The sequence below is a fragment of the Lampetra fluviatilis genome, chromosome 62 (assembly GCF_964198595.1).
Source record: "Lampetra fluviatilis chromosome 62, kcLamFluv1.1, whole genome shotgun sequence".
Classification (NCBI taxonomy): Eukaryota; Metazoa; Chordata; class Hyperoartia; order Petromyzontiformes; family Petromyzontidae; genus Lampetra; species Lampetra fluviatilis.
Window position 1 is genome coordinate 3,029,767 of NC_136336.1, and position 25,708 is coordinate 3,055,474.

A 25,708-nucleotide genomic window follows, 5' to 3' on the forward strand; every position below is an offset into this window, starting at 1 on the left:
AACTCGATTAGCAAACCCCTCAATGCTCCCAATTGCACCCCGGACAAGTTAGCAGAACCGGCACACAGCGAGTCCAACCACTCAGTCCCCTCATCACTTTGAGGATGCGACTTGACAGTGAAATCTGCTTGAGCCACGAGCCGTTCCTCAACGGGTAGCGGCGCGGCGTGAGCCAGCACCGTTCCCTGCGCAATTACGGCCGGCCGCGACCCCGTATTCAGGACCATTACGAACGGCTCACTGTCCCCTCTCACCATGGTTTGAGCAACCGCTAAGTCGAGGCCCTTACTGGCCCTGTTTGACGGCCCCAACAGCACCCCCTGTGCCTCCGCACCCACCTCGAGTGGCTTCCTGAACCGAAGGGGTACTAACATTTGCGATCCCGGGGGCACCCGTACAGTGTGAGTCGCCAGCGCCTGCACCGTCGCACAAACCGTGCGCACTTTGGTAGGGCTCGACAAGAACGCAACCCGCCGACCTGACGGAAGCTCTATGCAGGCCTGATCTATAAGAATTTTGATGGGCATTTTGGACAAAAAGTCCGTACCTAGCAAACAGGGAACGGCCAGCGATGATGATACAAAAATAGGGCCCGCTAATTTAATGTCACCAATGCAAATAGTCGCCCGAATCTGGCCGATGATCCCCAGGGATCCCCCATTCGCCGCATAAAATGGCACGTCTACTGGCAGAAGGGGTCTACTTTGGACGGGAAGAATGTTATAAATAAGGTCCGAGATGATGGTGGCCGACGCACCCGTGTCAACAAGCACCCGGACCTCAACCCCGTCAATGAACCCCGTTACCACGGACGACCCGGCTGACGCAGCCACGATCCTGTGGGCCAATTCGGACCACTCGACTGCTTGCGGACCGCGTACGGACCCCCCCCGCCGAATTGAACCCCCGGCACCCAGCCGCGAACCCCCCACCGCGAAGCGGCGACCCGAATGTGCCGTGTTTGTGGACCGAACGTGTGAGGTGCCGCGACTTGCCGGGTTTTGTTGGGATGACTTGTGGCCCTGGTCGTCGTCCCGACGTGGTCCTGTGGCGCGCTGACGCGGGGCCCGGCACCCGGCTGCGACGTGACCCCGAAGGCCGCAGTTGTAGCAGACGACGGACGTCGTAGGTTTCGGTTGCTCCAGCTTGCGGGGCGAACGTGTGGGCGAACGACCTCCCGTTCTCCACTCCCCCGGACGCGATGCAGCGAAGGCCTGCTCCTGCACCGCAGCTGGCTGAGGTTCGGCGATCGTGGCGGCCAGTGCCGCGTTCCCCGCCCATTTGCAGACGACCCCCGGCTTGCGTTTGAGGACCTCGTACGCGTGAATGCTCGTGGCGATCGCCAGGGAGCAGATATCCATCTCGTCCGCCACGTTGATGGGGACCCCCAACTCGTGGGCCAACACCAGCAGCTGCTCCGTCACCATGGCGTCCTTCCCCTCCTTATCCATGCGGGGAAAAGCTGCGTCCGCCAAGGCGAGTAGTGCCGTGCGGTAGGCTAGCGTCGTTTCTCCAGCCACCTTCCGCCGATCGTAGAACTGGTGGCGACACGTGGAGGGCGGCCCGAACACCTTCGCCATCAGGTGTAGTGCGGCCTGGAGCGTAGAGCGGGACGACCTTGCAGCAGATGTGAAGGCTGCAAGCGCGTCGTCGTCAAGCATCGCTGGCAACGCACGCAGGGCAGTGGTGTCGGACCACCCCGACATCTCCTGATGAGCGAGGAACCTTCGTTGGAAGGCTCCCCAGTCGCCCCCATCCGCCTTGAACGCCGACAGTGCGGGCAATCTTTGCTGGAGGACCCGATCGTCGTCGACGTCGGAGAGATTTTCCCCCGCTCCGCTGGAGTTGTGTAAAATGTCGGCTCGGTTGTCAGGCGCAAAATGGAGGGCTCCGGCGCGCGCTGATGACGTGGGCTGCGCTGCGCGGAGGTGTCCGGCCACGTGGCGTCCGTCTTTCCCGCCAATCGGTGGCGGCCCCCCAAAAACGGCGGCAACTTCCAGACTTTTGGCGCGAAGCGCCTTTTGGCGGGAATCCTCCAACGTCGCTTCCTCCACGACCCCCGCAGCCGTTTTTCCGCTCGCCGGAACGGAGATGTCGGCCAAGACAGCGGCGGCGGCGAGTAGCAACTCCGCCAACCGGGCGTGCGCGTCCTGGAGGCTGGTGTCGGAGGCAAGCGGAGCGTCGGCCATCACCGCGAAGTGCTGCATCGGCGGCAACTCCTCGTCCTCTACTCCCGAGGTCGGTGTCCCCGGTACGCCGTCGTCATCCCGACCTCGCTCGTGGGTACGGGTAGTCTTCCTTGTGTCCATACTTCTTGAAGACAGGTTTACTTCTGACGCCAGTTGTAATGTAGTAACTCGGCGGGAGACGACTTCACGGGTAACACACTCTTTATTTTATCAAACTCGTTCACAGGTGACTAACACCTACTTTGTATCTCGGGTGACAAACACCCACTTAGTATCTCGGGTGACAAACACCCACTTAGTATCTCGGGTGACAAACACCCACTTAGCTACTTGGCGACTAACGCCCACTGAGCTACTCGGATGACCAACATCCACTTAGTATCTCGGGTGACAAACACCCACTTAGCTACTCGGCGACTAACGCCACTGAGCTACTCGGATGACCAACATCCACTTAGCTACTCGGCGACTAACGCCCCTGAGCTACTCGGGACACTCCCTGCCCGGGGTATCCGTCTCGACTGTGGGTCCCCAGCCCGACCCACGGGGGCGTCGGACCCCGGGTCCCACAGCCTCGCCTCCGAGCCACACAGGGCCCCGGTCCCCACAAGGACGGCGGGACTAGGGGTCTCGTGGCACTAGGTCTTCAGCTCCGTCTTCGGGTCTTCAACTGGGTAACTCTCCCCGAGTGCTCTCGCGCGTCCCCCTTTATACCCCACCTGCGGACGTCGCTGCGAGCACCCACTTATTCGACCAATCGCCGGGCGCTGGCTACGATCCTCTTTTCCCACATCTCATCGTGCCTCACCACTCACGCCGCGCCGCCCCGTCATCTGTCACTCCCGGCGCGCGCGTCCACACCACGCCCACAACGCGTGCCCAACCCCGCACCCCGCGCCGCCCCGTGATCCATCACTGTCACAGTCGGCGCACGTCAATACCACCACTACATATGCAAGGAGTGGTTTTGACATTGAGTGTCTTATCAGCAGAGTCAGACTCGCTTGAGCCAATGCTGCCAAAACTGTCAGTTGTTATAGACATGGCTCCTAGCTTGACGCAACACTCTGTAACAATACACAACACGGACTACCAGTCAGAGAGCCACCCCAGAAGGTGACTTTTGATCCACTCTTCCAACACGTGTTGGAGGAGGTTGGAGTACCCACACTTTACCCCACCACACGTGACAATGAAACATTGATACTCATCTCCCGTATGCAGAGCCAGCGGTGGCAATTCCATATTCCTATGGCGGATGGTGGGTGGTGTGTGATGGGTGGTGGGGTGGGGCGAGTCAATCCATCGGGCAAGCTCCGTTGACTTTCCCACCAAGTGGTGCTAATTTTATCGACCCCCCCGTGCACGAGGGGATGATGTGATCAGCATCTCCATGCCCGGTCGTCTTTGTCTTCCCAGTGCTGCCCGACCTCGCTGCCCCCTTCTCTCCTCCATGACCTTCCCTTGACTCGGGGTCAGATATCGAACTCAGCCGAGCGTGGTGCTGGCCACCCACCCACTCCCTCGTTGTGCCATGCCAGCCTTAATGTGTCACATGTACAATATATAATGTGTTACGTCATATATATTTTTGTTGTGTAGAATGTATATGATGTAAGATGTGTGTGTGTGTAAGATGTGTGTGTGTGTAAGATGTGTGTGTAAGGTGTTTGACACACACATATTTTACACGCACACATGTTACGCACACATATCTTACACACGCACACTGTGTGTGTGTAAGATGTGTGTAAGTTGTGTGTGTGTGTAAGATGTGTGTGTGTGTGTAAGATGTGTGTGTTGGATGTGTGTGTGTGTAAGTTGCGTGTGTGTAAGTGTAAGATGTTTGTGTGTAAGATGTGTGTGTGTGTGTAAGTTGTGTGTGTGTAAGATGTGTGTGTAAGATGTGTGTGTGTAAAATGTGTGTGTGTAAGATGTGTGTGTGTAAGATGTGTGTGTGTAATATGTGTGTGTGTAATATGTGTGTGTAAGATATGTGTGTGTAAGATGTGTGTGTGTATGATGTGTGTGTGTGTGTAATATGTGTGTGTGTAAGTGTAAGATGTGTGTGTGTGTAAGATGTGTGTGTGTAAGATGTGTGTGTGTAAGATGTTTGTGTGTATAAGATGTGTGTGTGTAAGTGTAAGATGTGTGTGTGTGTGTAAGATGTGTGTATGTAAGATGTGTGTATGTAAGATGTGTGAGTGTGCTCGGCAGCAGCATTGCCCACACAGTTCGCTGTGCCGTGGCACCTAAACTCTACACACACACACCTACACACTACACACACACACACCTACACTCTACACACACACACCTACACTCTACACACACACACCTACACACACACACCTACACTCTACACACACACCTACACACTACACACACACACACCTACACTCTACACACACACCTACACTCTACACACACACACCTACACACTACACACATACCTATACTCTACACACACACCTACACACACATACCTACACTCTACACACACACACACCTACACTCTACACACACACCTACACACTACACACACACACCTACACACTACACACACACACCTACACTCTACACACACACCTAAACTCTACACACACACACCTACACACTACACACACACACCTACACTCTACACACACCCCTAAACTCTACACACACACACCTACACACTACACACACACACACACCTACACTCTACTCACACACCTACACTCTACACACACACCTACACACTACACACACACACCTACACTCTACACACACACCTACACACTACACACACCTACACACTACACACACACACCTACACTCTACACACACACACCTACACTCTACACACACACACACCTACACACTACACACCTACACTACACACACACACACCTACACACTACACACACACACACCTACACTCTACACACACACCTACACTACACACACACCTACACACTACACACACAGACACCTACACTCTACACACACACACTACACACACACACACCTACACTCTACACACACACCTACACTCTACATACACACACCTACACTCTACACACACACACCTACACTCTACACACACACACCTACACTCTACACACACACACCTACAAACTACACACACACCTACACTCTACACACACACACCTACACTCTACACACACACACACCTACACACTACACACACCTACACTCTACACACACACACCTACAAACTACACACACACACACCTACACACACACACACCTACACTCTACACACACACACCTACACTCTACACACACACCTACACTCTACACACACACACACCTACACACTACACACACACCTACACTCTACACACACACCTACACACACACACACCTACACTCTACACACACACACCTACACACACACACACCTACACTCTACACACACACACCTACACTCTATACACACACACCTACACTCTACACACACACACCTACACTCTACACACACACACCTACACTCTACACACACACACCTACACTCTACACACACACCTACACTCTATACACACACACACCTACACACTACACACACACACACACACCTACACTCTACACACACACAACTACACTCTACACACGCACACCTACACACTACACACACCTACACTCTACACACACACACCTACAATCTGCATACACACACCCACATACACTCTACATACACACACCCACATCTATAAACAAAGATCCCCCGTATAGCCTTCAACAGACTGTTGGGGCAAGTGCCGTTAGCGAGCACCTATGAAGGCCGGCACAACACACACACACGCACCGCATGGGTACTGTGGAAAAAAACACAACAGCAGCAACCACAACAACCACAACAACCACAGCAACCACCACCACAGCAACAACAACCACCACCACTACAGCGGCGGTGGCGAGCCTACCTGCGAGCTTGCACGCGATTGTCACTGAGAGACGCGGCACTCCACGCATCCTCCTCCATCAGATGCAGCCTCCCTCCCTCCTCCTCCTCAGCCCCTCCCCTCTCCACCACCCCCCTCCACTCTCCACCACCCCCCTCCCCTCTCCACCACCCCACTCTCCCACTCTTCCCACGCTATCCCTCCACAATTCTCGCCCCCCACCCGCCGCCCCCATCCTCTTGCACTCTCTCGCAATCTCATGTCTCCCGCCTCTCCTCCCCCTAAATCTCCCTCTCACACTCCCCCAATCCCCCTGCTCCCCCACCCTCTCCTCCCCCTGAATCTCCCTCTCACACTCCCCCAATCCCCCTGCTCCCCCACCCTCTCCTCCCCCTAAATCTCCCTCTCACACTCCCCCAATCCCCCTGCTCCCCCACCCTCTCCTCCCCCTAAATCTCCCTCTCACACTCCCCCAATCCCCCTGCTCCCCCACCCTCTCCTCCCCCTGAATCTCCCTCTCACACTCCCCCAATCCCCCTGCTCCCCCACCCTCTCCTCCCCCTAAATCTCCCTCTCACACTCCCCCAATTCCCCTGGTCCCCCATTCTCTCCTCCCCCTAAATCTCCCTCTCACACTCCCCCAATTCCCCTGGTCCCCCACCCTCTCCTCCCCCTAAATCTCCCTCTCACACCCCCCCAATTGCCCTGCTCCCCCACCCTCTCCTCCCCCTAAATCTCCCTCTCACACCCCCCCAATTCCCTGCTCCCCCACCCTCTCCTCCCCCTAAATCTCCCTCTCACACTCCCCCAATTCCCTGCTCCCCCACCCTCTCCTCCCCCTAAATCTCCCTCTCACACCCCCCCAATCCCCCTGCTCCCCCACCCTCTCCTCCCCCTAAATCTCCCTCTCACACTCCCCCAATCCCCCTGCTCCCCCACCCTCTCCTCCCCCTAAATCTCCCTCTCACACTCCCCCAATCCCCCTGCTCCCCCACCCTCTCCTCCCCCTGAATCTCCCTCTCACACTCCCCCAATCCCCCTGCTCCCCCACCCTCTCCTCCCCCTAAATCTCCCTCTCACACTCCCCCAATTCCCCTGGTCCCCCATTCTCTCCTCCCCCTAAATCTCCCTCTCACACTCCCCCAATTCCCCTGGTCCCCCACCCTCTCCTCCCCCTAAATCTCCCTCTCACACCCCCCCAATTGCCCTGCTCCCCCACCCTCTCCTCCCCCTAAATCTCCCTCTCACACCCCCCCAATTCCCTGCTCTCCCACCCTCTCCTCCCCCTAAATCTCCCTCTCACACTCCCCCAATTCCCTGCTCCCCCACCCTCTCCTCCCCCTAAATCTCCCTCTCACACCCCCCCAATCCCCCTGCTCCCCCACCCTCTCCTCCCCCTAAATCTCCCTCTCACACTCCCCCAATCCCCCTGCTCCCCCACCCTCTCCTCCCCCTAAATCTCCCTCTCCCTCACTTCCCCTGCTCCCCCATCCTCTCCTCCCTCCTCCTCCCCCCACACTCTCGCCTGCTCCCCTTGCCTCTGTTGTACCACCGCTTGAGGGTGTCAAGGTGGCTAGGAGATGTTAACTACCTCGCCTGGTATACTGGAGGTCCGTGGGTTCGATCCCGACTCTGACGCCTGTTGTATACAGGATGCTTCGAAACAACGTTAACACTTGGGTTAACGCTGGGGCGTCTACATCCACGTCCGCAAACGGTTACCGCCCTGGGGGGCTGTGTGTGTGGGGGGGGAGAGGCTGGGATCCCACACAGCCCCGCCCCTCGAGGGCATGTCGGTATATAAGGCGGAGAGCCAGAGAGCTCGTGGCAGTCGTTGGGTACAGGTCAAGATGAAGAGCCAGTGAAGACTGAAGGCCACAGCTAGCTACACCTGGAACTCCCCTGACTCGCTGTCCTTGTAAGGGCCAAGCAGGGCAAGCCAGTGGGTGACCTCAGAGCAGCGAGGTCTCCGATGTCCTTGTAAGGGCCGGACTCGTGTGGCTGAGGGTCGGAACCTGCGCCGAAGCTGGCCAGGTTAGTTAGCCTCCTAGGAGGAAGGTCTGGAATAGCGGGGCAGTAGGCAGTTAATGTGAGCATTAACTGGGGAGCACTTCTCCTGATAAACACCGGGTGAAGAGGCCGTTGCCTCTTCAAGTGTTAGGGTCGTTACCCTGTTGTTACTGTATTTATATTTGTAATAAATACGTGTTGCCTCCATCAACTTGTCCTGCGTGACATAAGCCCACTACACTAGTATGGGACTATCGTTTTGAATGGTAAAAAAAAAGAACGGATAATATTCTGTAACATGATAACAAATATTCTTAGGTTTTTTTCGGTAAAGTCACGTAGGTAAAACATCAAAATTAATGAAATTAATGAAAATTTTCATTAATTTTGATGAAAATTTTCATTAATTTTGATGAAAATTTTCATTAATTTTGATGTTTTACCTACGTGACTTTACCGAAAAAACCTAAGAATATAAATCCTTGCAGTCACGAAAGCTTCAAATCTAGAAATGATAACAAATGTAATGTTAATAGCTTCAGGAGGTCAGAGTCTCCACTCGTTCGCCATCGTTGTCAACAACACGTGGCCTGGAATCTTCTCCAGGTGGTCTCCAGAGCCCGGAAGCAGCACATTTTCATCGGCATTGTTGCAAATTCTCAGAAGTGTTAAAAACACATTTTTTTAAGCACCCTGTATATTTGGAGTTCGTATAGGTTCCAAATAGGTTCCACCTGAAGACGGAAGCTTGTGTTGCCTCCGAAACGTCGTGATTTTTATTTTATTTTACTTTTATTAATTTTAATGTTTTACCTACGTGACTTTACCGAAAAAAACACCTAAGAATAACAAATAGGTTCCACCTGAAGACGGAAGCTTGTGTTGCCTCCGAAACGTCGTGATTTTTATTTTATTTTACTTTTATTAATTTTAATGTTTTACCTACGTGACTTTACCGAAAAAAAACACCTAAGAATAACAAATAGGGCTTCAGCGACTCAATATCATCCATAATAAAGGTTGTTTTGGGGTTAGATTGCGTAAATATAAATGGGTGGAAGCACACAAATCTCGCTGTCCGCCTGAGGATGCTAGTTGCAATTACTGGCGAAACGTCGTACTCACGTTGTGAATGTTGTGGATTTGCTCACCAACGCACCGGTTAGTGCTGTACTAGTAACGAATTGGCCACGTTCTGTTTACGTGACAAATCCTTTACTAATTGGCTGTGTCGGGTGGTGGCGGGTTTAACGACACATTCATATATTTACACGGTCTAACCCAAATAATAACCTATCTTATGGATATCTCCACACGATAAGCCACTTCGTTGGGGTATCATTTGTGGCCAGGTCGCTTCTAAAAACAACAACTTCATAGCTCAGTGGGCCTTAGCCGGTAAAATACAAAGTTTAGTTTCTGTTTATAGAGTGGAGTTGTGTGTATTCTCTCCACCTCACCTGTTAAACATGGACAACACGACGTTTTGTCCCCGTTTAACCCACCGCATCCCCAATGCTGAAACATTGCCTGCGAATCACTCTCAATTGGGATTACAAACATCAGCAGCAGCAGCAAAGCAAAGATCCCAGACTGTGGGGCAAGTGCTGTTAGCGAGCACCTATAAAGGTCAGAACTGTACACGAGGGGGTTTGGGTGGCCAGCACCACGCCCGACGACCTTTGTCTCCCGTAGTGGCAATTTTCACACACTGCACCAGCTACTCATTTGAGTCTGAGTTGACCTAGGCGAGGCCAGGGACCGGTTCAAATAATCGTCACCGGTGTTGGCCGTGAGCGGGAATCGAACTCGGGTCGCCGGGTTCGTAGCGCAGCGCGCTAACCGCTCCACCACCGCTCCCCACCTGCTTGCAGCACCAGCAGCAGCTGCAGTAACATCGCCCGACGCCCACCGCTCCCCCAACTGCGGACAAAACTTGACCAGGACCCTCCTTTGAAGAAGAAAAAGGCGTCTCGAGTCTCCGCGAGGCTTTCTCCTCCACGATCCACAGGGCGGCTGGTCCCCTCGCCGTGGGCCAAAGCCGCCACCTCGCGTCCACTCTGTGCCAGTGCCTTTATATTTTCCCTATGATCACTAGGATCAGTTTCATTGCTTTTATGGCTTTATTTTGGTGATTTTTGAAAGGTTTATCGGTTTGGCCATGTTTGTTTGTTGTAGTACAGAGTTAGACTGATGGCCTTAATCTAAGTTCTAGATTTGAAGCTTTCGTGACTGCAAGGAATCATCTTCTTAGGTTTTTTCGGTAAAGTCACGTAGAAAGTAAAATAAAATAAAAACAAAAATCACGACGTTTCGGAGGCAACACAAGTCTCCGTCATCAGGTGGGACCGTCACAGCCAGATTAGCTGTATCAAGTGAGGCAATGATTCAAGATGTAATCCCTTAAAAGCGAGTTGAGGGGGGAGGGAGAGGGAGGGGGGAGCTCATCAGACTATGGTAGCCAATGAAAGGAACGTATCGGGAGGGAGGGGGGGGCGAGGCCAAAAGGGTGGGCGATGGACGTGGAAGCGCTTGTGCGCAAGCGGCCAATTACTGCACACGCCAACACAATGGAGCGATTGTGCGCAAGTGGCCAGCCACTGCACCCGCCAACACAATGGGCAGAGAGGAGGAGGGGAGGTCTAATACACATGATAGACAAAAGAACGAAAATGATGATGGGTACAAACTTAGGGGGAGCTCATCAGACTATGGTAGCCAAACCTCCCGGCTACCATCAAAGGTTTTTACACGAAGCCATACAAATATACAAACACAGACATAATTTCCACCGTGATGATGGGTACAAACTTAGTAATCATTGGAAAGATGTTATCAACCACGCAAAAAAGACTTAATCACAAATTTTTTGGACCATCTTATCTGACAGGCACTATTTTACTGTACTTTACCGAGTGTTAACATCCCCAGTTATTTTAACAGTACTCTCTTCATTGTTCAGCCAGCATTGGTATAAACATGGGCATTTTCGTTCTTTTGTCTATCATGTGTATCAGACCCCCCCTCCCCCTCTCTCTCCATTGTGTTGGCGTATGCAGTAATTGGCCGCTTGCGCACAAGCGCTTCCACGTCCGTCGCCCACCCTTTTGGCCTCGCCCCCCCCGCCCCCCCCCTCCCTCCCGATACGTACCATTCATTGGCTACCATAGTCTGATGAGCTCCCCCTAAGTTTGTACCCATCATCATTTTCGTTCTTTTGTCTATCATGTGTATTAGACCTCCCCTCCTCCTCTCTGCCCATTGTGTTGGCGGGTGCAGTGGCTGGCCGCTTGCGCACAATCGCTCCATTGTGTTGGCGTGTGCAGTAATTGGCCGATTGCGCACAAGCGCTTCCACGTCCATCGCCCACCCTTTTGGCCTCGCCCCCCCTCCCTCCCGATCCGTTCCTTTCATTGGCTACCATAGTCTGATGAGCTCCCCCCTCCCTCTCCCTCCCCCCTCAACTCGCTTTTAAGGGATTACATCTTGAATCATTGCCTCACTTGATACAGCTAATCTGGCTGTGACGGTCCCACCTGATGACGGAGACTTGTGTTGCCTCCGAAACGTCGTGATTTTTGTTTTTATTTTATTTTACTTTCTACGTGACTTTACCGAAAAAACCTAAGAAGATTAATCTAAGTTGTCTTATGGTTGTTGTTGTTTGACTTGCATCCCACTGGGATTTTTGCACACAGCGTTGGTGTACGGTGCTTTTTCTGCAATATTTTGCTGTCTTTTCATGGATTTTCTGTTTGCACTCAGTCACACAGTCACTTTAAGATGTTTTCTTGTTCATGTTTTTGTTGTTTTGTTTGTTGCGGCTGCACCCGATTCAAGAGCCGAATGGCTCACAGGGCTATACCTAATAAATTAAACTTGAATATTTTGGAAGCAGTGCGTGGTTGCAGCATTTGAGCGCGTTCAAACACATGGGCTCTTCCAGCGCTGCCAAACCCAAGCAGTGGAATGGGGGGGGGGGGGGTCTGGAATGGCCAAGGCAGCGGTGAGAATTCCAGTTGCGGCCGTCTCTCTCTGCAGGTCGAGGAACTTGCGATGGAGGTCGGCCTCGTTCACCTCCGCTGTCCCCACGGCAGAGGTCGCAACCGGGTACCCGATACCCGTACCCTACCCTGGTGCGGCCGGGTACGGGTAGGCCGTGAGTCACTGGTGAGTAACCGTTTGTCACTCATTTCGGGTAGGGAACGGCTACCCATTTGCGACCCTGATGCGGCCGGGTACAGGTACGGGTAAGGAATCAAAACCCGTTTGCGACCTCTGCCCCACGGCCCAGCCACTAGCGCCGTCAACTCCATGCCCCTGTGGCAAGTCTACGAAGCTCTCAGAACCTTCCTCCTCTCTTGCCCTGGGTCTACGACCCCGTCTCGTTCCTTGCCATACTCACATACAGACCCAGAGACTCACCGTCGATTCGCACAGAGAACCGTTCGACTCGGGTAAGAGGCTCAGACTCAGAAGTGATACATGGGGACCTAGGCTCATAAAGAGTTCCACATATGATAATTGTTTTTTTACCCTTTTATCTGGCAACAAAACTGACACCTTTTTTTACAAGGAGTCATGTTTGCATAGACCACAATACCTGCAGTCATAATGCAAGCAAAAAACATAACTCTGATGATGTATGCACTGTCCTTAAAGTTGATTGGTCCACACCCGAGACAGCTTTCCTTAGAGCCTAGTCTCACATGGTGTTGGACCAGATGACGCCAAAAGGCACACAACTCAAAGACAATGCACCATCAGAGTATGAGAGCTCGGGGTAAGCATTTACACCATTGGAAACTCATTTGCCAGTAAAAAATATAATTGTTTTTTTACCCTTTTATCTGGCAACAAAACTGACATCTTTTTTTAAATCCTTTATATTAAGTTCACTTGCTTGCTTAGGACCGTGCAAATCTTTCGGTCGTTTTTTAACCCACTTTCCGTGATCCAATCGAGCTGACATTTTCCACAGACTCGTTGTGCGTGACAATTAATGTTCGTGAACATTTTTTTCCAAAATTGTACACTTTTTAGGACAAAAATATTATATTTAATTACCAATTGCTTAATGGTGCAATGCAATCATCTGACCCATAGGTGGCAGCCATCTCAAGCCAGAGGACAAGAGGACTCTAGCCGCCACGCATATAAAGGATTTATAGTGAAAAACTTTGTTTTTACAGGTTATACTTATTACAAGGATGGAGTTCCACATACTCAAAGACGCTTGTACTGTAGACCGACATCTCTCTGTTCATGTCCAGAATTCTTCCCCTCCTCTGCCCCCGACTGACCATCGCCCCCCACCCTCACTCAATAAACACGCCCCACTCCTTCCGCACAGCGTCTTGTGATACGGTCACATTTAGAAGCCATCATCGGCCACGGTCAAGTCAATCTACTGCTGGATGAATACCACCTCCCATCCCCCCCCTCCCCGCTTTGAACGGCATGAGGCAAGTAGGACCCGACGGAGGCGAGGGGGCAAAGGTGACGTGTATTGGTTTTTATTTGGTGAACGGCGGGCTCCCAACAGCACGATTCAATTACAGCATTGCAACGGTGAGTCTACAACTCAGTCTCGAGCTCAAACACGGGTCGCTAGACGGGTGTCCATTTGGTCCCAAACGCGACGGGATTTGCGCACGCGCCTGTGCGCACGCGCGTGCCATCACCACATAGCCATCACGCACGAGCCGTCACCGTGACACTTTAAGACTGAGCGGACTTGTGTGTGTGTCATTTGCCAAAATCCCCGGCGAGAAAACAGCCAAATCGGGCCCCAGATTGCCGTCGAAGACGTTGGCGGCGGAAAAGCTTCTTGTTGCCGGTGATCGAATTGGTCACGGTGCAATTGGTGATTGATCGATGGAATTGGCGGTGGTAAAATTACAACGCAAGCCAGATGTGGTTGGTGTGGTGATGAGACTTGGAAGAGCAGACATTGGTCAGGGTGTCAGATGTGCAATTGCCGCGGGATCTGGCAGAAGGAAAGAAGCGATGGCGAGGTGTGATTGTGACATCAGGCTGTGACGACTTCCGTGGTTGATGGTGGTGCAAGTTCAACCATTTGACAGTTTTTTTTTATAGCTGCTGTTGCTACTGGTGTTGTTTGTAGAACTTCATTCGCACAGTGCGTAGCCAGCCGTGCTCATCGGAGGTGCGTTGTGTATTTCTGATACTGCTGCTGTTGCTGCCTCTCTTGATAGTATTGCTGATGCAGCTACTGCTGCTGCTGGTGTTGCCGGTGATGCTGTTGCTGCTGTGCGTGTCTTGCGAGGGCTCCTGGTCGATGCGGTTGTGGGGGGTCACAGCTCACGAGCGCGTGTATTTGCCCCAGATGTGCAGCATAAACACGGAGGCTATGAACAGCAGGCTCATGACCAGCACAGGAACAGGGCCACTGTGGGGGTAGGGTGGGTGGGCACACAGACATACGGACACCGACAGACACACACATGTAGAGGCATATATATACATGCAGAAACGTAGCAACACGCATGCAACAGAAACACTTCGACACAGAAACACTTAGACACAGCCACACACAGCAAATACATCTGGTTAAATATACAAGACAAAGGCACGTCCAGACACATATGTACACACACAAGAGCCCACGGATACACACAGACAGACACGGAAATACACAAAGTCAGAGATCTGTGGGGGTAATGCTGTTAGCAAGCGCCTCTTAAGGCCGCAATGGCACACAAGGGGGTCGGTGGCCAGCACCACACCCGGCTCCATTTGTCTCCCCAGTGCCGATGTTTACACACCGCACCAAGTACTCGTTTTAAGGCTCAGTAGACCTAGGGGAGGCCCAGCTATTCACCACCAACGCCAGCGGCGAGCGGGAATCTAACTGCGTGTCGGAAGGTTCGTAGCGCAGCGGAGCTCACCGGCGCACTTCCGTTCCTTTGATCAAACACGCATGCGTGCGCACGCCCAGAAACATTCACACGGACGTGCATGACAGCTACAACCATGGACATAGGGGAAACGCAGGCATGCAGACTACAAACAAGACAAGACAAAGCTCGCATGCGCAGCATTTGAGCGACTAGTAGGGGCTAGCGCCGTGAAGCGAGCACCGGCACACGCGGAGTGCATTGCTGCTGCTGCCAGCATTGATCGACTCCAAAACAGTTATCGGATTACCGGCTGTCAAACGGACATCTGCGACACTACTGGGGCATCTGTGAAACTACTGGGACATATGTGAAACTACTGGACATCTGTGAAACTACTGGGACATCTGTGAAACTACTGAGACATCTGTGAAACTCCTGGACATCTGTTAAACTACAGGACATCTGTGAACATTCCTGGACATCTGTGAAACTACTGGACATCTGTGAACACTACTGGGACATCTGTGAAACTACTGGGACATCTGTGAAACTACTGGGACATCTGTGAACACTACTGGACACCATTGAAACTCTTGGACACATGTGAAACTACTGGGACATCTGTGAAACTACTGGGACACCTGTAAAACTACTGGACATCTGTGAAACTACTGGGACACCTGTGAAACTACTGGGACACCTGTGAACACTACTGGGCTACTGGGACATCTGTGAAACTACTGGGACACCTGTGAAACTACTGGGACATCTGTGAAACTACTGGGACATCTGTGAAACTACTGGGACATCTGTGAACTACTGGGACATCTGTGAAACTACTGGGGCATCTGTGAAACTACTGGGGCATCTGTGAAACTACTGGACATCTGTGAAACTACTGGACATCTGTGAAACTACTGGACATCTGTGAACACTACTGGGACATCTGTGAAACTACTGGGACATCTGTGAAACTACTGGGACATCTGTGAAACTCCTGGACCTCTGTTAAACTACAGGACATATGTGAACACTCCTGGACATCTGTGAAACTGCTGGACACCTGTAAAACTACTGGACGTCTGTGAAACTGCTGGACACCTGTGAAACTACTGGGACATCTGTGGACACTACTGGGACATCTGTGAAACTACTGGGACATCTGTGAAACTACTGGGACATCTGTGGACACTACTGGGACATCTGTGAAACTACTGGGACATCTGTGAAACTACTGGGACATCTGTAAAACTACTGGGACACCTGTGAAACTACTGGGACATCTGTGAAACTACTGGGACATCTGTGAAACTACTGGGACATCTGTGGACACTACTGGGACATCTGTGAAACTACTGGGACATCTGTGAAACTACTGGGACATCTGTAAAACTACTGGGACACCTGTGAAACTACTGGCATCTGTGGAACTACTGGACACATGCGAAACTACTGGACACCTGTGAAACTATTGGCATCTGTGAAACTACTGGGACATCTGTGAAACTACTGGACATCTGTGAAACTACTGGACACATGCGAAACTACTGGGACATCTGTGAACATTACTGGGACATCTGTGAAACTACTGGGACATCTGTGAAACTACTGGGACATCTGTGAAACTACTGGACACATGTGAAACAACTGGCATCTGTGAAACTACTGGGACATCTGTGAAACTACTGGGATACCTATGAAACTACTGGGACATCTGTGAAACTACTAGGACACCTGTGAAACTACTGGGACATCTGTGAAACTACTGGGACACCTGTGAAACTACTGGGACACCTGTGAAACTACTGGGACACCTGTGAAACTCCTGGACACCTGTGATGACTACTGGGACATCTGTGAAACTACTGGACACCTGCCAAACTACTTGATAGCCCATCGGATTCCTCCAGTTTAAATTAAATACTCTGATTCTGATTCAATTACCAACCCCAATGCCGACGGGACAGATTGTATTATTCGGTGGAGGGGGTCTGCGGACAGCCAGAACCACCGCAGGGGGGTCTGCCACCACACTTACACTTTGAGTCCAGGCGAATCCTCAGTGTAGAACCTCCACATGCCCCCAGATCCTCCGGCAGAGGTGGAGCGAGACGCGCTACTGCCTCCGCTGCTCGTCGCCTTCCTGCGAGGTCACCAGTCAGGTTCGGTGGATTGCACAGAGATCACAGCATGCATGAGTTAGTGGCGCTTTTAATTGATCAAACAAGGAAACATTTTTGACCGTGACGCCGGCAAAACATGGCCGGCTCTTTTTTTATTTTTTATTCTGCGAGATCTCCGGCACCTACCGTGGCGCAGAAGGTGCGCATTTTCATTGTTAATAACAAACTCATTTTAGGCTAACGTTCCGGGAAATGGCCCAAGCCACAAAATTTGCAATCTTGGCTTGGCTCTCCAACACACCGGTGGTGCTGTACTAGTAATGAATTGGCACGTTCTGTTTACGTGACAAACCTTACTAATTGGCTGTGTTGGGTGGTGACGGGTTTCACGACACATGTATATATATTTACGTGATCTAAAAAAAACCTGTATTATGGATGATATTGGTCGTGAAAGCCCTCTACTACGTGTTAAACTGATCCGCAAACGAGCGGCAAAGCCGCTGGTGCCGTGCCAATGCTGCACTACTTGCTGTACTGCCTCCCGCCACCCCAGGTCGTACCTCTGCCGCACGGACGATCCGGAGGGCCGGGTGGACACCGCCCTGCTTGGCGATCGTCCGCTGGCTCCCACGGTGGAGGCGCTCGCTGCGGGGCCAGGCTGCAACACAAAAGACAAAGAGGTTACCCCCCGCCACCCCAACACGGTCTTCACACACCGACGTAGGAGAGTGCTGTTAGCAGAGGTCGCAAACGGGTTTTGATTCCTTACCCGTACCCGGCCGCACCAGTCGCAATCGGGTACCCGTACCCTACTCGATACCCGGCTACCCGTACCCGGGCCGGGTATCGGGTAGGGTACGGGTATCGGGTACCCGATTGCGACCTCTGGGATGAAGCCATGTTGCAGGCGCGGGTGGGTTGATTCTAGGAACTTGAATTGTAAGAAGAGACAAGACGTTGGAAATGAGTGACAAACGGTTACTCACCAGTGACTCACGGCTTACCCGTACCCGTACCCGGCCGCACCAGGGTCGCAAATGGTACCCGTACCCGGCCGGGTACGGGTAGCCGGGTATCGGGTAGGGTACGGGTATCGGGTACCCGATTGCGACCTCTGGCTGTTAGCGAGCACCTCTTAAGGGCAGGCATGCATTGGGGGAGAGGGGTAGGGGGGGTGATTCAGCCCATCATACACCCCGCGGTCGCTAAAATATATACCACTTTGTGGGGGGGGGGGGGGGAGAGTCGATAATGGTCATCCTATGGAGATACTGACCTCCGCCATGGGAATGTGGCGTTTCCAGCACTGGCTCTGCAGGGCTGTAAACTGGAGATGATCACCAATGCCTCAATGCTCATGAGAGCAGGAAATCAGTGGCTTTTAATTTGTACACAAGATGACCAACATCATAGCGAGTCGATTTGGCAGGTCACATGTGGTGGGAGTAAAGTGTGAGTACTACCGCGCACTTCCAAAACGTCTGGTCGGCGTGGAAGAGTAGGCCAAAGACCCCTTTTTCTACAGGATCCCCAGTATCGGCCATCGTCCACCACTGCCTTCTTACCATGACGTGTCCTTCGCAAGCCCACCTCTATTAACCATTAACTCATGGTCACTAATGGCCAGTTAAATCTTTATCATTCATCGGCAACTGTCATGGTCCATCCACTGCTGGATTAAGACCGCTGCGATTAATTGCCAGACGAGTTAAACGATTGTCCGTCTTAACTCGCTTTTACTTCGAATTCGTTTATAAAGTGCACCCTGGGGATAATTGTAATGACGAATTAAAGGCAACGTAGCTGTAGAAATCTCGAAACGACTCGAATAATGGGACGCAAATAACAGATCGACACGTACACACACACAGCGCTTAAGACGAAAGGAATAACATCTGGAACATACGTCCGCGATTATAACCAAACAGCCGTCCGTGCTTGCAACCACACAAACAACACATTCGTCTCAAATGTTGTTGTTGTTAAAACTATTAGTTCAATTTAAGCAGTTCCACAACTCATTCACCCACCCATCAACCCAACACGGTGGTGGTTTCTTTGGTCTGCGCCGCCGCCCACCGGCTCGCGCAAGGCGGCGCGGCTTTCCAGGCAAGCCCGTAGGCTCGGCTCGAGCAAGCAGGCCTCGGCAAAGAGCGTTCAACATAAAAACCGAATGTAACTTATTGTTGCGCTACTGCTGTTAAAATCTTTCATTTCCAAAAAACACACATTTTTTAACACACACTTATACATAACCATATCTCTCTCTCTCTCACCATGGTTGTAGGGTGCGGAAGGCGGTGTGGGACGCGAGATGGAGGCGGATGAGGATGAGAGAGACTGCGGGGCGGGTGGGTGGGAGGAGGCGAGCGGAGTGAGACGTGGCACACGCGAGCGAGGACAGGAAGTGACGACAGCGGCAGCGGCGCGTCGTCGTTGTTGTTGTTGTTACTCTTAGTTCTTTCGGTAAAGTCACGTAGGTAAAAAATTAAATTAAAATTAATAAAAAAATGAAATAAAAATCACGACGTTTCGGATTTTTTATTTTATTTGTATTAATTTTTATTTCATTTTTTTACCTACGTGACTTTACCGAAAGAACTAAGAGTATGAATCCTTGCAGTCACGAAAGCTTCAAATCTGGAATAAAGTTGTTGTTGTTTATTTTGCCATGAGTTTGACGCGTAGCAGGAGGCTTTCGCGAACAAATGTCGTCCATAATTGAGTTGTTTTTTTTGGGGGGCGTTTAAAGTTTCATTTTTCAACACTCTTGGTTATTTCGGTGAAGTCACGTAGGTAAAGAAAATAAAAAATAATAATAAATACAGTTAAATCACGACGTTTCGATTGCAACATAAGCAATCATCATCAGGTGTGAACACCACTGCAGGAAATTTTACTGGTAGGAACCTCCTGGTTACACCAGCCCATAGGGGATTATTCTGTCCGTCTGTCCGTCGTGCATCCAAAAATGGGAGGGGTGGGGCTGGGTGGAGAGGGGAGGGTGGGGAGGGGCTGGGTGGGGAGGGTGGGGAGGGGCTGGGTGGGGAAGGTGTTTAGGGGCTGGGTGGGGAGGGTGGGGCTTGGTGGGGGTGGGAGGGGTGGGGCTGGGTGGGGAGGGGCTGGTCACCCCGTGGTGCCCTTATAAAACTCAACGTTTAACCTACTCACGCCGGCTTGTGCCCGCCCTCACAGTCGGGCATATTTGCGGAATACACCACGCCGCCGTTGACCCTGCAGGCCATTGACCGAGCAACCCAACGTTCCTACCAGCTCCCTCCGCAGGAATGTGTGTACTAAAGTCAAAGAGGGGGTAAACGGAGGGGGAGGGTATAGCCCTGTGCGCCATGCGGCTCTTCTTGAGTCGGGCGCAACCGCAACAAACAAAATATGAACGGAGAACGTCTTAAAGCGACGACGCGCAACAGAAACATCCTGGAATAAACCAGCAAAAATCTTCCATAAAAAAAAAACCGCTGTGTGCAAAAATCCCATAACCATTCTATGTTCTTCACCTGAGGACGGCTGCTTGCGTTGTGGCCGAAAACGTCGTGAGAATTATTTTATGATTTTTTATTTTTATTATTTTATTATTTCCCTTCTACGTGACTTTAGCGAAAGAACCAAGAAGAAAAATTCCAGTGTTATGCAAGTCAAACAATAACAACCATAATACGATTTAGATTACCCATATATTTTCGAAATCACCAAAATAACGCAATAAAAACAATGTAACAACGGTAATCATAGGAACTGTGATTTAAATTTAACATTAAACGATATTTATATAACATGTACGACCAAATCGCGTAAATGTATAAATGTGTCGTTAAACCCGCCACCACCCGACACAGCCAATTAAGGAAAGGTTTGGCACGTAGCCATTTCGTCACGAGTACAGCACTAACCTGTGTGTTGCAGAGTAAATCCACAACATTTACAATCTGAGTGTACGACGTTTCGCCAGTAATTACAACCAGCTTCATCAGGCGGACAGAAGCCAGATTTGTGGAGAAATCCTCCTTTCCTAATTGGCTGTGTCGGGTGGTGGAGGATTTAACGACAACATTTTTATATTTACGCGATTTAACCCCCAAAAAATTAACCCGTAAAAACAAAGTTTTTCACTCTAAATCCTTTATATGCGTGGCGGCTAGAGTCATCTCGTCCTCTGGCTTGAGATGGCTGCCACCTATGGGTCAGATGATTGTCTGCCAGCATTAAGCAATTGGTAATTAAATATTTAAAACATTTTCCCTAAACAGTGTAAAATTTTGGAACATTTTTTTCACGAAAATTAATTGTCACGCACAACGAGTCTGTGTGGAAAATATCAGCTCGATTGGATCACGGGAAGTGGGTTAAAAAACGACCGAAAGATTTGCACGGTCGTAAGCAAGCAAACACGCAAGCAAGCAAGCGAACTTAATATAAAGGATTTAAAAAGCCCGATATTATGTTACGCTCATGATTATTAATGAGGGGGGATGCACCATGTGGAGTGACGTCACCGCTCATGATTATTAATGAGAGGGGCGCACTGTGTGGTGACGTCACCCGCTTATGATTATTAATGAGGGGGTGTGTGCACCATGTGGTGACGTCATCTGCTCATGATTATTAATGAGGGGGCGCACCGTGTGGTGACGTCACCCTGTCATCTGTCATGATTATTAATGAGGGGGGGTGCACCATGTGGTGACGTCACCCGCTCATGATTATTAATGAGGGGGGGTGCACCGTGTGGTGACGTCACTCGCTTATGATTATTAATGAGGGGGGGTGCACCGTGTGGTGACGTCACTCGCTTATGATTATTAATGAGAGGGGTGCACCAATGTGGAGTGACGTCACCGCTCATGATTATTAATGAGGGGGCGCACCGTGTGGTGACGTCACCCGCTCATGATTATTAATGAGAGGGGCGCACCGTGTGGAGTGACGTCACCCACTCATGATTATTAATGAGGGGGGGTGCACCGTGTGGTGACGTCACTCGCTTATGATTATTAATGAGGGGGGGTGCACCGTGTGGTGACGTCACTCGCTTATGATTATTAATGAGAGGGGTGCACCATGTGGTGACGTCACCCGCTCATGATTATTAATGAGGGGGGGTGCACCGTGTGGTGACGTCACTCGCTTATGATTATTAATGAGAGGGGTGCACCAATGTGGAGTGACGTCACCGCTCATGATTATTAATGAGGGGGCGCACCGTGTGGTGACGTCACCCGCTCATGATTATTAATGAGAGGGGCGCACCGTGTGGAGTGACGTCACCCACTCATGATTATTAATGAGAGGGGCGCACCGTGTGGAGTGACGTCACCCACTCATGATTATTAATGAGAGGGGCGCACCGTGTGGAGTGACGTCACCCACTCATGATTATTAATTAGGGAGCGCACCGTGTGGTGACGTCACCCTCTCATGATTATTAATTAGGGAGCGCACCGTGTGGTGACGTCACCCTCTCATGATTATTAATGAGGGTGCTCCATGTGCCGTGATGTCACACGCTCATTATTATTAATGAGGGGGCGCACCGTGTGGTGACGTCACCCTCTCATGATTATTAATTAGGGAGCGCACCGTGTGGTGACGTCACCCTCTCATGATTATTAATGAAGGTGCTCCATGTGCCGTGATGTCACACGCTCATTATTATTAATGAGGGGGCGCACCGTGTGGTGACGTCACCCGCTCATGATTATTAATGAGGGGGTGTGTGCTACATGTGGAGTGACGTCACCCACTCATGATTATTAATGAGAGGGGTGCACCGTGTGGTGACGTCACTCGCTTATGATTATTAATGAGGGGGTGTGTGCTACATGTGGAGTGACGTCACCCACTCATGATTATTAATGAGAGGGGTGCACCGTGTGGTGACGTCACTCGCTTATGATTATTAATGAGGGGGTGTGTGCTACATGTGGAGTGACGTCACCCACTCATGATTATTAATGAGAGGGGTGCACCGTGTGGTGACGTCACCCGCTCATGATTATTAATGAGGGGGTGTGTGCTACATGTGGAGTGACGTCACCCACTCATGATTATTAATGAGAGGGGTGCACCGTGTGGTGACGTCACTCGCTTATGATTATTAATGAGGGGGTGTGTGCTACATGTGGAGTGACGTCACCCACTCATGATTATTAATGAGAGGGGTGCACCGTGTGGTGACGTCACTCGCTTATGATTATTAATGAGGGGGTGTGTGCTACATGTGGAGTGACGTCACCCACTCATGATTATTAATGAGAGGGGTGCACCGTGTGGTGACGTCACCCGCTCATGATTATTAATGAGGGGGTGTGTGCTACATGTGGAGTGACGTCACCCACTCATGATTATTAATGAGAGGGGCGCACCGTGTGGAGTGACGTCACACGCTCATTATTATTAATGAGGGGGTGTGTGCTACATGTGGAGTGACGTCACCCACTCATGATTATTAATGAGGGAGGTTATTTATGGGGAGTGACGTCACCCGTTCATGATTATTAATGAGGGGGTGCACCATGTGGAGTGACGTCACCCGCTCATGATTATTAACGAGGGGTGATTCATGTGGAGTGACGTCACCAGCTCATGATTATTAATGAGGGGGTGCACCATGTGGAGTGACGTCACCCGCTCATGATTATTAATGAGGGGCGTGTGCTACATGTGGAGTGGGGGGTGAGATTGTTCACGTGAACCTTATGGGGGTACCATAGTAGCCCGGCTCTCGCACGATGTCCGTGATGCAGTCACCTTTAATATGTTAATGGTGGGCGATGTAGCAGTCGACTCATGCACTATTCAAAGTTGAATTTTTCGATAACCGATTTTTTAATGCACTATTCAAAGTTTATTTGTTTTATTTTTCGATAACCGAATTTTTAATGCACCAAAGTATAATTTTTCGATAACTGATTTTTTATGCACTATTCAAAGTTGCATTTTTCGATAACTGATTTTTTTATGCACTATTCAAAGTTTAACTTTTCGATAACTGATTTTTTAATGCTAATGTTTGGCGTTTCGACATCGCGGAGTGGCACCGATTTCGGATTGATCGGTACCCCAGTCGCGAAGTGAAGTACACCCCTGGAAAAAATAGTGTCCCAGAAAACACATTCCTGCGGAGAGAGCTGCTAGGAACGTTGGGTTGTTCGGTCAATGGCCAGGGTCAACGGCGGCGTGGTGTATTCCGCAAATATGCCCGACTGTGAGGGCGGGCACAAGCCGACGTGAGTAGGTTAAACGTTGAGTTTTATAAGGGCACCACGGGGTGACCAGCCCCTCCCCACCCAGCCCCCCCCACCCAGCCCCACCCTCCTCACCCAGCCCCTCCCCACCCTCCCCACCCAGCCCCTCCCCACCCTCCCCACCCATCCCCTCCCCACCCAGCCCCTCTCTGCACGACGGACACAATAATCCCCTGTGGGCTGGTGTAACCAGGAGGTTCCTACCAGTAATATTCTGATGTACGTCAGTCCGATTATGGCGAATGAACATCTGTAATAATAACAAATCGCGTTACCGGCATCTGTTTTGATCCACATTGCTCACCATAGCTGTTGGGCTATTTGGAATGTACCACTCCCTCAGCGGGGGGACGATGCCAACAATTTCGGATGGACTTATACTTTAAACATGAAAAACAAACGAATACACGGCATTATAAAATCACTGCAATAGTTATTGTACACTGATGAACACATTACAATTTCAATCAACGGAATATGGTTTTATGAGTAAAATTGTGAAATAATGGGATACAATCACCCCTGTAGTTGATAATGGTTTGTCTCTCGGTGGGTTTTAGCGGATCATTTTTTTTATATTAAAATTGTAATCAATGGGACACTGTCTACAGGAAAGCCACCCATACGGACGCCTACCAAAAACCTGACTCTCACCACCATCCATCCCAGAAGAATTCCCTCATCAAAACTCTGCACCACAGAGCTCGATGTGTTTCTGATCATCATCACCTAGCCAGTGAACTGGAACACGTACACCAAGCCCTCTAGATGAATGCATATTCAGACGACACAATTCGTAAAGCCATCACCCCAACCGTTGGGAAAGAACCAGCTGAGGAACAAATCAAAACCATCACCTTGCCATGCATAGCAGGGGTCACCAAAGGATTTATATTTTATTTTATTACAGATTTAGGTGGACGGGCAGCAGAGGGCAGTGCAGCCCAAATTATCTTCTCGAATAGACTTGTGCGTGTGTTATAGTCTCAAAAGGTACTGTGAATACTATAACACATTCCTGCGGAGGGAGCTGGTAGGAACGTTGGGTTGCTTGGTCAATTTTTGTTTCCCGCCGTATGACCTGAAAACCCAATTTCCCTGCAAAATAATACGGGATAAATGCATATGGGTTAAAAGGTATGTGTCTCTGTGGGGTCTCTGTGTGTCTCTGTAGACCTCTGTGTGTCTCTGTGGGTGTTTGTTGATGTCTCTGGGTCTCTGTGTATCTCTGTGTATCTCTGTGGGTCTCTGTGTATCTCTGTGGGTCTCCATACCTGTCAAACCCTCATCAATGCCCTATCTTATTACAAATTCAGGACCTTATTGGTCACCCCGTGCCCTTATAAATCT

General features: G+C 50.7%; 1 protein-coding gene across 1 annotated transcript; it reads right to left on the minus strand.

Annotated features, from left to right (window-relative positions):
• Positions 1 to 13,631: 13,631 nt before the first annotated feature.
• SEC61B (SEC61 translocon subunit beta) lies at positions 13,632 to 19,458 on the minus strand. Its single transcript, XM_078881543.1, has 4 exons — positions 19,373 to 19,458; positions 17,657 to 17,754; positions 17,009 to 17,113; positions 13,632 to 14,519 (listed from the first exon to the last, which is right to left on the minus strand). Exons 1-4 carry the CDS (start codon positions 19,373 to 19,375, stop codon positions 14,432 to 14,434), a joined length of 294 nt encoding a protein of 97 aa, XP_078737669.1. The 5' UTR covers positions 19,376 to 19,458; the 3' UTR covers positions 13,632 to 14,431.
• Positions 19,459 to 25,708: the final 6,250 nt, after the last annotated feature.